This window comes from Ascidiella aspersa, chromosome 6, assembly GCF_963924565.1.
Source record: "Ascidiella aspersa chromosome 6, kaAscAspe10.2, whole genome shotgun sequence".
NCBI lineage: Eukaryota > Metazoa > Chordata > Ascidiacea > Phlebobranchia > Ascidiidae > Ascidiella > Ascidiella aspersa.
This window is the reverse complement of record NC_139452.1, coordinates 2,259,847-2,275,716: the sequence shown is the minus strand read 5'-3', so window position 1 is coordinate 2,275,716 and position 15,870 is coordinate 2,259,847. Positions and strand designations below refer to the sequence as shown.

At 35.5% G+C, this 15,870-nt stretch overlaps 2 protein-coding genes and 1 long non-coding RNA gene across 3 annotated transcripts; 2 read left to right on the top strand and 1 right to left on the bottom strand.

Moving 5' to 3' along the window:
- The first annotated feature begins 1,068 nt into the window (after positions 1-1,068).
- Positions 1,069-2,616, top strand: LOC146139125 (uncharacterized). The gene is made up of 4 exons (XM_083391677.1): positions 1,069-1,204; positions 1,349-1,488; positions 1,624-1,754; positions 2,031-2,616. Exons 1-4 carry the CDS (start codon positions 1,069-1,071, stop codon positions 2,614-2,616), a joined length of 993 nt encoding a protein of 330 aa, XP_083247803.1.
- A 3,401-nt stretch (positions 2,617-6,017) lies between these two features.
- LOC146139124 (uncharacterized) lies at positions 6,018-9,502 on the top strand. Its single transcript, XM_083391676.1, has 4 exons — positions 6,018-7,181; positions 8,010-8,337; positions 8,431-8,590; positions 9,406-9,502. The coding sequence occupies exons 1-4, from the start codon at positions 6,018-6,020 to the stop codon at positions 9,500-9,502; spliced, it is 1,749 nt and encodes a 582-aa protein (XP_083247802.1).
- Positions 9,503-13,520: 4,018 nt separating this feature from the next.
- LOC146139123 (uncharacterized) lies at positions 13,521-15,196 on the bottom strand. Its single transcript, XR_014501330.1, has 4 exons — positions 14,894-15,196; positions 14,560-14,622; positions 13,890-14,000; positions 13,521-13,673 (listed from the first exon to the last, which is right to left on the bottom strand). It is a non-coding gene; the product is annotated as an uncharacterized LOC146139123 (long non-coding RNA).
- Positions 15,197-15,870: the final 674 nt, after the last annotated feature.

The window sequence follows — 15,870 nt, the reverse complement described above, 5'->3', positions numbered from 1 at the left end:
ATCAGGATTTGGGAAACGAATTGTATTAGAAGCATTTACCAGAACGGTAAGACTGCAAACGCACGAACAACGTAAACAGCAACGAAATGCAAAATAGATTATGCACATTCCAAAGTTGGTGCCATTAACGATCAATAACCATATAACATAAACGTTATAATTTCGCGCCCTTTAACGAAAAATAACTGGATGAACTTATTAACGCAGAAATTGTAGATAGTGCTGCCTCTGAACAAGCAGCAAAGGTGCAAACAAAAAGCGTTTAGGAAGCTGGATACATTTTATCGTTAACCTAGTTGTAAAAATGCCAATATGTAAGCGCGTATTTGACCTGATAAAATTTGCAAGTGCGAAAGTTTGAATAAATTAGTTAAACAAATATTACGTTTTTACGAGGTAATCGCCCCGCCCCTGAATTTGCCCTGTTTTACTCTATGCTTTATGCTCTGTATATAGGTGACACACTAAAACACCTTCTGAATAAAATATAAAATATTTCGGCAAAATTAAAGTTACCAATTTTTCGCGGATATTTTTTTGCTGGGTATATAAGTGGCACTTGCCTAGGGTTGAACCACGATACAATGATAGACATTATAAAAGGTCTATGAGTTACACAGTAAATAAAATATCGCATAATCTGCTTTAAATCCATAGCTGTATATGTTTGCTTTGGGCGAAAAAGTAAAACACTTGAAATACTGAAAAAACATATTACTTTGTACTTCACATTGCGTCGCGACCTCACAAAATGTTAAGCGGCCCGTGTTTGAGAATTTCGATTTAATTTAGTTTATATGTGGTTCCCGTGTAATGTTTGATTTGTCTGGTACCGGGCTATGGCTTGGTGATCCCTGGAGATTACCCCCCGGTGAAGCTAATCTGGTAAGAGGTAAAGTTATTTCAGGTTTAAAATCCCACAAAACAATCGAACCCAACCTCCAACCGGACGAAAAACAAGCCTTAAAAGAGCTCAAAAATAACACAGGTTTGGTAATTCAACGGGCGGACAAAGGTAATGTTACAGTTGTTATGGATAAATCTGAGTACGATAATAAACTTCACAATATGTTGGCAGACAGGGACACTTACTGTCCTGTTACGGTTAATCCCACTAAAGGTATAGAAAAACAACTTAACAGGTACATGCAACGGCTGAAGAAAGAAGAGAAGGTGAACAACTATGAATGGAACCTTCTCAAAAGTTCTGATGCTACATCACCATTACTCTATGGGTTACCCAAAATACACAAACCGGAAATCCCGCTTAGGCCTATTGTTTCATTCATTGGGTCCCCCACGTATAACTTAGCTAAACGTATTTCTTTAATTTTATCCCCTCTTTTAGGTCAAACAGAATATCATGTTAAAAACTCGATTGGTTTCGTTGAAGAAATTACAAATTTTCAAATAAAAGAAGATGAAAGCATGGTCTCGTTCGACGTTACCTCCCTGTTCACCAATGTCCCCGCTAACCTGGCTATACAAGTAGCTAAAGAACGTCTTAACCAAGACAACACACTGGAAAACAGGACTAAGTTTAATATTAATGATATACTAGAAGGGTTAACTATATGCCTAGAATCTACATACCTTAAATTCAAAGGAAAACATTACAAACAGATATTTGGAACAGCTATGGGATCACCGGTTTCAGTAACTGTGGCAAACTTGGTTATGGAGGACATCGAACAACGGGCCATGAATTCATTCCATACCCCCCCGCGAATGTGGCGAAGATACGTAGATGATACGTTTGTCATAATAAAAACAAACTTGATACAGCAGTTCCTGGACCACTTGAACAGCTTGGAACCTACCATTAAATTCACTATGGAAACAGAGAACAAATGCTCAATTTCATTCTTGGATTCATTAATCACTCGTAACCGGTCAGTTAAATTATCTTCCAAGGTATTTAGAAAATTAACACATTCAGATCGCTACTTGAATTTCAGATCAGACCACCCTTTACAACACAAACGCTCGGTTGTGAGTTCCCTGCTACACCGAGCTTCAAAACTTTGCAGTAACTATCAGGACGAAGGCAACGAAATTAAACATGTTAAGAAGGCCATGAGATTAAACGGATACCCCGACTGGTTGTTCAAACCTCGTAACAAAACCAACCATTTAACATCTAAACCAGAATCTAAAGGTCTGGCCATTATTCCCTACATTCCAGGTCTGGGAGAAAAATTAAAACGCATTTTGAAGGGCCACCACATCTCTACAGCTTTTAAACCAGCCAGAAAAATTGGAAATATTTTACCTTCAACTAAAGATCCAGTCAAACCAGAAAAACGTCAAGGGGCAGTTTATGAGATTCCCTGTGGAGGTTGTTCAGCAACATACATAGGGGAAACTAAACGTTCCTTTCATACCAGGAAACTCGAACACATGCGTGATGTCCGCCACGAAAAGGCATCCCGGTCAGCTCTGGCAGATCATGCGGTTGAACTCCGACACGGAATTGATTGGGATAACTGTAAAATTCTAGACTGGGAACCGCACTATTACAAAAGACGGTTCATTGAATCATTCCGGATTGACAAATCTCCTAACACCATGAATAAAAAGGATTCATGGTATCCGGCAATCTACTCGTCGTTGTAGCTATACGCAATAGCTGATAAACGCCCGTTGTCCGACGGCGCAGTACTGCACCGGATGACTCCGGCGCGTCACAGCTTATCGCATACTTCAGCGACGTCTAGAATTATTAATTTTAATCTACGTTTTTACAATTTTTTACTTCTTAGTATATAAGATGGCTAACGCACTCTCGTTTTAATTTTAACCCTGATGAGGTCAGCTGGTATCTGCTGCCGAAACGTCGGTTTATACTTCGTTTACACCAGAAGAGCGATTTATATTTATTGATATGTTGCCTGGTGGAGCTAACTCTATATAGTTAATACGTTTGGTTTGTTTCACAATATTGTAAAAGGCAATATTTTAAAAAGTTTGCTTCAGATTTCACTGAATCTCAACACTAGGTTGAACTTGATTATTTTGCCCGTATAACAATATTTCAACGACTTGTTGATATTGTAGTTCGTCATGTAAAGTGCCACTCGTTAGCATTGTATGCAGTTTAATTTTATGTCATCGTTGCATCTGTGTTTTGCGTAATTATATAAATTAGTTACTAAACTCGTTTGTTTTTTACGGGTGAGATTAAAACTAACATGAAGGCTTAAATATGTTAAACCTGTTTATAAAACAGAAGTGCAGCTGACATGGGCCTAACATGGAACTTGCTGCGCCAAAGATATTGGGTCGTTCGTGCAGAAAAATCCAGCATCCTTTGGCGAATGAGAGAATTAAAGAATGCGACAAAATATTAAAACTTGCAAGACGTGGTTTAAAAGTGCAAAAATAAACTTCTTAATAATTATTGCTGGTGATCCTTTTGAATGAAAAGGCCAAATTGACTTAAAGTGGTCTTTAAATATCGCTTATCAGACAAAATATCAAATTTTATGTGTAAAATTTTAAGGTGGCCTATTGGTAAATCATTATCGGTCGCCAAATATTTTATTTAAAGAGGATTAGTATGAAGTAAAGAAAATGTACATTTAAGTGTTTTAATGTGTTGTTTATAAATTGTTAATTAATTAAATCGATACTAAATCTTGTTTGTTTTATGATACTAACGTTGATTGTGCTAAACTCTGCAGAATTAAAATAAAGTTTATTGTTCAGTTGGTAGAGCAGTTGTCGCCTGTTCCCGCATACAAGTTAAATATCAAGCGATTTTAAGCCAAACTGAACGGGCATATCGATGACGTCACATTCTGGAAGTCATTGTTTGGCAGCACGCGTCACAATACAGCGCAGTGCTCGGCATTGTTACGTAACACATTTGCTTTGTTTACTTAAGTCTAAGTCTGTAGAAGGAAAGAGATCGGAACAAAGATTTTTAGGACGAAGTTGTTGCTGTTGCTTCACAGTTAGCTGGAAGCTTCACTCTGTTAAAGGTCGTCGGGAAAATTAAAAAATTCACGATGAGAATCAATCAGCCAGGACTTGCTTTTTAACTGGGTTCCAAATGTGAACCTAATGAAAAGTCAATTTTAGTGCCTGTAATTCAGTAAAAAATTATGCAAAAGTCAGTAATACAGAAGGATAACATCGACCGGAGCTTTTACGCGATGCCAAGTTGTAGTATCGGTTGTCGTCCGATAATATAGGTGGTATCGGTGCCGGATCGATACCAAACTAATATCGGATTTTCTGTTTCCGATGTAACGCAGTAATTTTAGTTTTAAACTTAATTTAATCAACAAAACAGTAGGTTACCAATTGCAGGACCGCATTTGAATGTATTTATTTATTAAACTTATAAATAGTTGTGCATTTTGCCTTAGTTTTAAGTGTCGAAAGAAACAATTGGAAACATTTACTAAAAAACTTTTAACCAATTTGAAACAAACATCACTGGGATCGTTGCTCGCTCGTTGCTCGCTTCGACAAACAATGGCTCAAGGTCTAATTGTCTATGTATTGTCGCGTCACAGCCGGCCAACTTGTATTGGGTAAAACTTAATATCCCGAAAATAAATTTTCGGCCCATATAATTACACAACAAATGTGTCTGAAATTGGTTCACTGAATACTTAACTGGATGCCCGACGCAGAGTGTGACGACACAACTCATACTTTTCTGTTCCAATGGAAAGCCCCCATAAGCGCACCAGAAGCGAACATAGAGACATTTTGATAAATATTGAAAAATTTATATTGAGATATAACTAAATAAAAAGATTCAACTTCCTTTTATGTAAACTAAAAACTATAGATCTTATTAAAATTGAAGAAGTAGCTAGAATAAAGGTGGTTTTGTTGACAAAATATTACTTTGTTCACTTTGTTGTTAGTTCAGATACCCGCTTACAAGTTAAATATCAAGCGATTTCAAGCGAACCAGAGTTTGTAAAATACCAACGATCGGACATTTGTAGAACTGAAGCCATTGTTTGGCAGCACGCGTCACAATACAGCGCAGCGCTCGGCATTGTTACGTAACACCTTCCCTGTGTTTACTTAAGTCTCGAGTCTGTAGAGCGAGAGAGATCGGAATCAACTTTCACAGGATTGACGAAAATGAATCAGGGAAAATAATTAACACTTTAGGATTGGGAGTTGAATAATACTTGTACACATCACGATATTTTAATAATCGGCTAATATTAAAGCTTTCGTAATCAATGTTTGCATTTTCCTATGTTTTGTTATTCATTTGTACCTTGCTGTCAATACGATTTGGCAACTCTAGTTTTTCTTTGAATCTGTTTTTATCGTTTGTTTGTGTGTTATTTTACCTTTCTATTTTCAACCTTGCTTCTTCGTTCAAGTTACTTTCGTCGCTTTACATCTCTGCACACTTCACGCTTTATTTCTTATCTCATCATGTTTTGTGTTAACACTTATTAATATAGAGTTGAGGAAATCCAAAGAGAGTCGAGCTGGAAAGCTTTAGAGTTATAAGTTTCCAATAATTAGGTTTTAATGATATCAAATGTTAGTCGCTTCAAACCATATATTGTTACTTTATATCGTTATATATCGGATTTACGAAAATATTAATTGGTTGATGCATTAAGACAAGAATTTCCATTGATATGTGTTTCTAATAACATTTGGAATTGGGCATTTAGTCTGAGTTCCAGTTTGAAACAAACATCACTGGAATTATGTTCGCACAGTGCTCGCTTCGATAAACAATGGTTCAGGTTCCACATTTATTCACGCGTCACAATAGTTTATTGTTACATCACAGCCAGCCTACTTGTATTGTTCGGCCAAACGTAGTGCTGTTGATACAATGTAGGCTAAAGCACAGTCAGTAGTACTTGGTTGCTTGTAGTTAAGAACATGTGATAAGCTAAATATGTTAGAGGCTGTTTTTAAAACATAGGTGTAGTTACCATGTAAACAAAACGATTCATTGTAATCCGTATTCCATTAATTTACAGCAATTGCACTTTTAACAGTTTGAAACCAGTTAAAACATGCAAGGGTGCTCAGAGAATAAAGCTAGTATTTACGAAGCTAAAACTTCTGAAATTGTAAAGGAATTAAGGTCATTATGTTACGCAAACGGAAAAGAACGTGATGTAAAGCAATCCGCCAAAGTTATCCATCAACTCGGCCAGGCATACCACGAAATAGCTGATGAATTACCCGAGGGTAGAGACAAGAAAATATCTCTCATTCGCAGCGCCGTGTTGTTAAATGCAGCTGTTGTGAGAGAACCTGACAACGTTGCTGAGATTAAGAAAGATCTCGATGAGCTTTGTTCGCATGTTCTTCAACTAGCTGGCAGCCATGACACCAGTCTGGAAAGTTTGAAGCAACTGGTTGAAGCATCTGTCACTAAACTGAAAGACTTTCGGTGTTGGATAAACGATATTGCGTTAAAAGCAATTTCACTTGCAGAAACCGATCAACGGAGAGCTAGTCTGATAGAGAGTTTACAAAAAATCATCACAGAAAAATACAAGCGGCTTATGGCAGATATAATGGAGTTTTGTGTGGAAGCTACAGGTCCAGCTCCTTGTAAATATGCTTTGGTTGGAATGGGATCACTTGCTAGAAATGAAATCACTCCTTATTCAGATTTTGAGCACATCTATTTGTTGGAAGAAGGTGTTCAAAATCGTTCAGATTACGATGAAATACTGGAATATTTCCGTTGGGTGTCTGTGATGTTTCAAGTTGTGGTTGTAAATTTTGGTGAAACCATAATACCTCGCGTTTCGTTGCCTTTCATTAATGATCCAGAGGAAAATAATGGTAAGGGCTGGTTCTTTGATGCGCACACACCTCGTGGCATTTCGTTTGATGGAATGGTTACTTTTGCTTGCAAGTTCCCACTTGGTAGGTCAGCTACACCGAACAAACCCTGGGATACTGAGCTGATCAAACCTGTCTCTGAAATGTTAGAATATCTAGGACGAGATATTGACCTCAACAACGGTTACCACTTGGGCGATATTTTAACAAAAATATGTTTTGTTTATGGCGATGATGCAATCTACAATCAAATGAAGATGCAAACAATTGACATCTTACAACAACCTTGTTTCGATGAGAATCTAGAAAAACAACTTAAGGAGGATACTGACAAATTTAACATAGATAAATGCTTGACTTTAATGCTTAAAGAAGACTCAGTAAACATAAAAAGCGTCGTATTTCGAAGCGTCACTTTGTTTATAGCAGCACTTGGTAGACGATATAATTGCAAATCGTCGTCTTCTTTCGATATTCTGCGGGAATTGACTTTAGAAGAAAAAATATCACAGCAGCAATCGGATGATTTTATGTTCGCACTTGCTTTCGCCTGTGAAGTTAGGTTGCGGGTTTACTTCAAATACTCCGGCCAGTGCGATTATCTTGACAAAAGATTCGAACCTTTTCATGATTTATTGCTGGAAGTTTTCGGAAAGTCAAGAATTGTTGAATTTTTCTCTTTAACTTCTAATTTGCAAATGTTCACCATCAAGCAATCTGAAGCAAAGGAATCAACTTGGCGTCGTGTTATACGTTCGCTTATGTCTTTAAGTTTGTATAACGAAGCAATTAATGTCATTAAAAAATGCAGAAGCGGAAATGCATTTAAGTTCAAAGAAAGAAAAGTAGACATTTCTCTTTTCGAAAGCTTGTGTTACTGCAAACTTAATCAGCATGAGCTTGCTTTAAATTTATCTAAACATTTATTGGAATATATGGGAGACCACCATCCAAAGCGATCTGTAACGTTGTTTATGATGGGACTTTGTTACAATAATCTTGGAACGAACTTGGATGCGATTAAATGCTACGAAAAAGCTTTGCATTCAAGCAGCACAAATATGGTTGCACGAAGAGTCCAATGCGATTTGTTCCGGTGGTATGTTGATGAAGGTATCCTTAAGAAGGCCAGCAATATGCTTCACATTGTTATAAACGACAATGATTCGATAAATGCACAACGAAATGTTTCTCGATATTACTATAAGCTTGGTGAATACCAAGAAAGCATTGAATACGGCGAGAAAGTTCTACTTCAATGTCATGAGAAGGCCTTCGATGAAACTTCAGATCACGACACAGCAGTTGCGTTGCTAGATCTTGGTCAAACTTACACCGTGATGGAAAACTACACAGAAGCTGAAAAGGCAATTGAAATGGCGGAAAATATTTCTAAGAGTAAGCATTACGTTCCAGACGACAAACATCATCTTTCTGCTGAACGCAAAGTGTTCCGGGCTAAAATTCAGGCAAATAAGGGAAACTTTTTACGAGTAAGTGAATTGTATGAGGAAGCTTATGAGCTCTACCCCTCAAGTAAACGATTTCAGCGAAGCAAAGTTCGTGCCAGAGCTGAAATGCATATATGTATTGGAATACATTATGCTAACAACAATAATTACAAATTAGCGTTAGATCAGATTAAAGAAGCAATCTCCATATGTGATGGGCATCAGGGATATTACTTTATGCAGTTAGTTGCAGATGCGCAATTAAGAGCTGGAGTTTGTCTCAACCAACTTGAAAGATACGAGGAGGCTTACAACACACTGGAAACTTCTCTGGGAATGTATTTGAGATTTCATCAAACTGTGGAAATAGATGTCATGATTGGAAAATGTTTCAGGAAACTCATTAAATGTAGCTTTACATTAAACAAACGTAAGCAGGTTGTTGATTATTTCGAACAAGGGCAAGAGCACATAAAACTTGTTCCACCAGAAGAATACACATTTGTGTTTTGTTATGTAGGTCGTTCGTATCAACAACTTGGTAAGTTTGAAAATGCGGTGAAATGCTTTGAACAAGAAATCGAACTTCACTCGACGTCGGATCCCGATAAAGAAGTAGAAATATGTATTGCAGATTGTCACTTGGGAATCGGTGAATGTTATTTGCAGATGAAGCTATATGACAAAGCAATGCAGAGTTCGAAAACAGCAATCAAGTTGTGCAGAAAAATCGACCATTCTTTGGCGAGTGAGAAAATTAAAGAATGCGACAAAACAATAAAACTTGCAAGACGTGGTTTGAAATCAAAAAAATAAACTTTTTGTCATTTGAAACTTTAAATAATGGCCAAATAATTGGTTTGACCCAAAGACAACTACTTTTATTGAAATTCGTGTAATTAAAGCGTTGAAACAAATCATAAAACTTAATAATGCTTAACTTTAAATCCTATACAGTTTTTGAAATGTTTTTTATTGGTAAATTATTTGCAGTTGTCAAATAAAATTGGATAAATATATATTCAAGTGTTGTTTACTAATTTGTATTGAAACCTTTTAAGATGACTTAGTTAGGATAACGGAGACGATTTGTTGCTAGGTAAAAATTTACACAAAATCTTGATAAACAGTATTTTGTTCACTTTGTTGATAGTTCAGTTGGTAGGGTAGTGGTCGCCTATTCCTGCATACCAGGTAAATATCAAGAGATTTCAAGCGAACCAGAGTTTATCGATGACGTCACATTCTAGACCTGAAGCCATTGTTTGGCAACAGGTAACAGGAAATATAATTTACTTACAAACTAATTGAGTTAAGGTTTAAACATACTGATGCAAACTGCTTGGCTGACGATTCAACATATAGTTTCATAGCAATCCAGTTTTGTCGTTAGATCGACATAATAAGACTTATTCGTAATATATATACATTATTTCGTAAGTTTATGTTATTACCAGGAAAATTTAAACTTTTTGCACTAATACTTTAAATCAGGGTTCGGCAACTTTTTCTAGTCGTGGGCACCAACCAAACTCAAAAAGGTCTCGCTGGCCGCACAAATTGTTAACTAAGAATTGTGTTAATAAAATTTTAGAACAACTGTCAATCAGGCGGGCGTCGGATTTTTGTTGCACTTTAAAAACGAGTTTAATTACATTTAAGGAGGCATTATGTGTTGGCGCAAAGTGCAAAAAAAAGCGTTTGTTCAGTATAAAATTCGAGTTCACACGTTGCCATCCATACTACTAATGAAAAGTGCAATAAAACTACTTCGAGGAAACGCGATAACCTTGATAGTTAAGTCCGGGCGCACTCGCAGAGCGAAGCGGGCCCGATGATTTTTTGGTATACCGGCATTTGTTTGAAATTGCAAGTTTTTATTACATTGCCGAAAATTAAGAATGAAAAATGTTAAAAAATATATGTCCAACATTTTTAAATACGTTTTCTAGCATCATAATGTAGTAACCTTTTTTCTTTTTTTTTGTAATAAAGCTACTTTGAGGAAACGCATTACCTTAATAGATAGTGAAGTCAGGGCGCACCTCGCGAGCGAAGCGATCGCGATTTTTTTGGGATATACCAGCATTTCTTAAAATTTCCTGCCAGTTTTTATTACATTGCCGAAAAAAAAAATGAAAAAAATACGTATAACATTTTTAAACACGTTTTTCGTTTGTCCGCGACGCACCTGGCAGTCATCTACGGCGCAACGGTAAAGAAGCGCTGGTCTAGTCCAAAGACAGCATTAAAACGTAAACCAACCGGACGTTGCAAGATCATTAGCGCAAAGGAGAAAATTTTTTGCCCGTACTAAGTAAAATAGTCGAAAAAGTATTTGAAATCGATTCGTGTCTAGTTGTCAAAGGGACGGCCCTTTAAATATACAAACATTTTGCCGCATATAAAACGGTGAAAGAAACGCAATAGCAACCAACATTTACATAGAAAGCCAATTTTTACGTAACAATGGTCGGTAAACTACTACAAGTTCGCAGTACCGAAGTTGCCATTTAAGGTTAAAAGTTACCTCCAGTGCTGTTTGTTACAATTTTTATGTGAACTTTTTATACATTTTTTCCCCCCTTATGTGCGTTTAACAACCCCTAAATGAGAAAAAGATCCAAAACGCCCCCTTCTAACTCGCTAACGCCCACAAGGGGGTTGGGAACCTCTGGTCTCGAGTCTGTAGGTCGAGAGATCGAAATCAATTTTTAATCAAGAAAATGAGTCAAAATTATTCGATTATTGTTTTTTTTTGAAGTTTTAATTCGGTGCAAAAGTATTTGGGAAAAAATTGCGAAACGATTTTAAACACTTTTAGAAGTAGTTAAGATAAAATCACTGTTTAAAACAACAACTAGCTGCAGGATTTGTAAAAATTAGCAAAATCTGTATCAACTTTATCGTTGGTTAGTATATTTGACAAATAAAGCGGTGACCTTCAACCTAGTCCGTCGGCATTTGACGAAACAATAATGAATTAACAGGGTTTTTGATTTGCAAACTAGTTTTTCATATAACAAATAATGCAATATTTGCTAAAAACTTTAACTCAGGAAATGAACTGATTGCTTTTCTTTCTTTAGCAGCAAAAAGTTAAAATAAGTCATTTTTTAACTAGTGTTCGGAAACTGTTGATTGTAAGATAAAGTCAGTTCATCGGGCTTCAGTTAAAATAAGGGTATACAGATGTATGTGGTTTTTATTTTTCCTTGTTACTTAGTAAGCTGCCGGTACAGATGTTATTTTTAATTTCAGTACAACCACCATTAAATGATTAAGAATCACTAATTCTAAAATATTTTACTGATATTCAAGCAAATTCTTACCCCTAAAATATTTAGCACCGGGGGCGGCTACAGGGGCACGTGACAATGGGCCCCAAATAACTACAGCCTTTGCCGACAATTGCTTTGTAAATGCCGAATGTTTCGCGCTCGGCACGAATCCTAAATATGTTTCTAATATGTCTTGGCCAACTTTTATTAAATTGTTTTCGCCTAAAGGCGTCGTGTGTTTTATCGCAATATGTAAAATTAACAGCTGGGCACAACCTTAACGATTTAAAGCAGTGCTTTTGTAAGTAGCACCTCTCCTGCCTAGTTTAATAAAATAACTAAATGTGTTGTTTTCTTTAGGTTACTTGCATTTGACGTCACATTTTGGGGTTTCTTAGCTTAACGCGGCTATTTGTTTAATTAATTTAAAAGGAGAAACACAAAATTGCGCCGTTAAAAACAATGTACATTGTTTTATCACGTGACTTATATTGACCAATCAGCACACGGGATTTCCAAGCTAATTAAAAGATTTAAAAGTAATAGGTTAGTTAGTTATATACTGGCAGTAGTTCTAATGGATTGGTTAAAGAGCATTAAAGCTTGCTGAGTTTGAGCTTTATTTGCGGTGAACTAATGGAGCTTAAGGGCGACATCGAGCGGTGGAAGTGGAACCTTTACGAAACCGCCGATTTTGCACAAAAACCTGCAAGATTATTCTCGCACGTATTTTTAAGGTTAAACTTAGTTTATTTGAAAGATTGTTAAATTGCTGCTTTTGTAAGTTTAATTTAACCTTTAATTTACTTTTATCTACTTTTGTTTATAACTGTTTCGAACAATTGCAAATTTGAATGCATTTTTTGTTGGCATAAATAACATTGTTTAAATACTTGGATACACCATGGTGTTTTTCTAAACACTGTTAGCTATAATGTTGATTTATTATTGTATAGATTACTTTATTTCAACCACTTGTTGATGTAGTTCGCCATGTAAACTTCTACTCGTTAGCATTGCATGCATTTTACCATGTTTTGTGAATGCACTTGGGGGTACTTTTAATGCTGTTGTATTTCTTCTTCGCATCTGTATTTTGCATATTTAAATAACATTGTTACTACTATTCGTTTTTTATAAAGTCTAAAGTTTCACTGTGAATTTGTTGGTGGAAATACCTATGTCCGATAATATCGGATGGAGCCGATACCCGATACCAGTTTGTATATAAACTATACCGTCAGATAGTAGGTCGACATAATTATTATTGTTGTATCTAAGTTTTGCTTTCAAAGCAGCGTTTTTTGACGAAAGGGTTTTAGATTCTTTACTCAGTCAAGACATATCTCTATAACCAAAAATATAAACAAAGATTAATTATATAGTTAGCTCCAGCAGGCAACATATCAATAGATAGAAATCGCTCTTCTGGTGCGCATTTGGGCTGAAACAAGTGCAAAAGTTTAAATATATGAGTTGACCAAAAATGTATTCTTTGCGGGGCCATAGCATGGCCCCCGCCATTTAATCGCCCTGTTTTTACACTATGTTGTATTTTCTGTATATAGGTGGAATACTAACACATTCTGAATAGAATATAAATTATTTAAGCACAATTAACGAAAACAATGTTCGGCGGGCCGCATATATTTACTTTGCTGTGCACATGTGGCACACAGGCCTTGGATAACCATACTCCGATGGACATCATAAAAGGCCATTTAGCAAGGAAACACAGTAAAGAAAAAAGAGCTGCATCAGATTTAAATCCATAGCAGAATGTATTTGCGAAAGCCGAAGAAAAATATTTGTTTTTGTCTGGTCTGTGGCTTGGTATTCCTGAATTACAAAATTATGAGTATGTATATGCAAAAGTGTATGTTATCATTGCATCTGTGTGTGTTGCATATTCAATTATCAACGTATCACTAACATTTAAGAACGTTTCACCAAAAAGACTATAAAAAATGAAGGGCTAAACGTGGGGACATCACTCATATTAAACACACAATGGTATATACAGAAGTGGGGTTAGATTTTTACAACAGTAGTTTTTTTTTCTGCACTGACAAACACTGCTATGAATGGTTATTTGGGAGTCCTGGACAGCCCTTGTAACATGATATGTGGTTGTCTTTTTCTACAAAAACAAAATATGTCCTTCACTTAATGCAAACTAAGTTTTGCGATCCTTCTCAAAAGCCATCAGACAAATATATTCTACTAATCTAAACATATATGAATTATAAAATAAGTAATGTTAACAGTATCAATTTTAGGCAACATTAGTCTTTATTGTTTGGAGTTATTTTATTGTATATTATCACTTAACAGGAGCTATAAACATATTTCTTACCAGAAGAATAGTTCTTTGTTTTTCAATGGCGTTTGGTTAATTTCCTTCACCTGACCAGATACGGTCCGTTGTTAAACATAGTGGACACTGCTGATAATAATCCTTGCTTGTCTGTAAAAAAACACATGAAGTTAAAAAGAAAGTATAGTGCAGTAGTCTGTATGTGCCTATACTTTAAAATAATATCACTTACTACATGCATATTTGTGTTTTTATACTTAAAATTAGGAATGTCTAATACAAAAAATTTAGGCAAAATGTACCGGGATCTGATCCAATACCAAATTACATCATTACTATATTAAAATGAGCAAAACAAATTTATAAGTGCATTTACAGGAAAGACTCTTTAGTGATTTTTAATGTAAAATTTTCTCAGAAATTTAACTTCAAATTAGAAAACACTACAGTGGATCGAAAAACATGGCAAAGTGCATAAATTAATATGATGAGAAGTACCGATACTAATGGAATTTGGTTTATCAGTAACCTATAGTTCCAATAAGTGCAATAGTTAATGTTACAAAACTATTTAGGTAAACAAAATTGCCTCATGTAAAGAATTTTACTATATAAAGCACACTTGCACAAATAAAGGTAATATCTAAAAACAACATTGACAATTATTACCATATAAAATAGCAAAATATTGCAAATATTAATTTTGTACCTCTAATGGCTTTTTGTAACTCTTATCCACTGAGACAACTTCATTTTTTGCAGTTTGGGATTGCTGAAAGATGAAAATAAAAACTAAAATAAATGATTTAACAAAGGAGAAATTGTCTTTTTATTTGGATAAGGGTGGGTCAAATAGTATTATATTAATTATTTATTAACATTGCTTAACCTACAAGTTTTTGGTGTGAACTTGACTGGGTCCAACAATAATATCACCAAAAAAGGTAAAGTAGTAAATATCAGTGGGGTATATTTTCTTGTTTCTTTTTCAACAAAAGTGTTGACATATAAATTAAATAAAAAACAGTAATGTTTTAACTTACCATAAATGGCTTGACCTAGACATATCCACCTTCCTTTTCTTTTTTATCCTAATCTTTTTAAAGTTGAGAACACGATAACTGCAACTGGCTGATGTTTGTAACACTTCTCACATACACATAACTTATGTGGTTCGCAAACTAACTTTTAGACGCGCGCTTGGCGAGACAAAGGCGTTTTTAGACGCGCGCTTGGCGAAAGAATGCCTCTCGCTTAACGGAGTGTGACGTCTCGCGCCGCCTTTCAAAATTTAAAATCGACGCACCAATTTGCCGTTATTTAAATATTTGTAGGCCTACACCTAATAAGCGTTATAACAAACTGGAGTATTTAATGTATGTTAGGCTCCAAGCTGCTGAACTAACTCATAACGGTATGCCTAATAGATTAATAAGTGAAATAGGACGTTATGGTCCGCCGATTTTTCATCTTAAAACAGTCGCATTAATCACTGTCATAACTAGTTATATTTCTAACATAACCACTATCGAACAAGTTTTGTGTTGATCATTACGATGAACAATAAAATGTATGATCCATTAATTTGTTTTTATACCCGGTGCTAAACTTTACCCAAGTTTGTTTTGGGTTAAATCTATGAATACCCAAAGTTCCCATTCCTTACCCAACATTCTACCGATATTATTTGGGTACATGTTGACTATACCCAATTTATTTATTTTGGGTACAAATCTCGGCTCTGAATTTGGGTATAAAATCCTACTATTGGGTATAATATATTTTTCTTTAATTGGGTAGCATGTTTTTTTACCCAAGAAAAAATCAAAATTACATTGAGTAATTCTACTTGGGTTGTTTTTTAGGGTACCCAAATTATTTTGCCGTTTTTCGGGGTAAACTCATGCACTACCCAAACTGAATGAAGTAACCATTATTTTTTTCCTCGCCCTTGATGTATAGTATCCCCATTTGGTTCATTTGAGGAATTTGTTTGTCCAAAATTTAGGTTAGAATCCTT

Bases quoted from the DNA above. Each gene is read 5' to 3' on its own strand.
- LOC146139125 (XM_083391677.1), top strand. From the start codon at position 1,069: ATGTTGGCAGACAGGGACACTTACTGTCCTGTTACGGTTAATCCCACT. The intron at 1,205-1,348 runs GTTCTGATGCTA...CCCCTCTTTTAG, and splicing joins TGAATGGAACCTTCTCAAAA to GTCAAACAGAATATCATGTT. The intron at 1,489-1,623 runs GTAGCTAAAGAA...CATTACAAACAG, and splicing joins CCGCTAACCTGGCTATACAA to ATATTTGGAACAGCTATGGG.
- LOC146139124 (XM_083391676.1), top strand. From the start codon at position 6,018: ATGCAAGGGTGCTCAGAGAATAAAGCTAGTATTTACGAAGCTAAAACT. The intron at 7,182-8,009 runs GTAAACATAAAA...TATTACTATAAG, and splicing joins TAATGCTTAAAGAAGACTCA to CTTGGTGAATACCAAGAAAG. The intron at 8,591-9,405 runs GTATTTGAGATT...CTTTGTTGATAG, and splicing joins CTGGAAACTTCTCTGGGAAT to TTCAGTTGGTAGGGTAGTGG.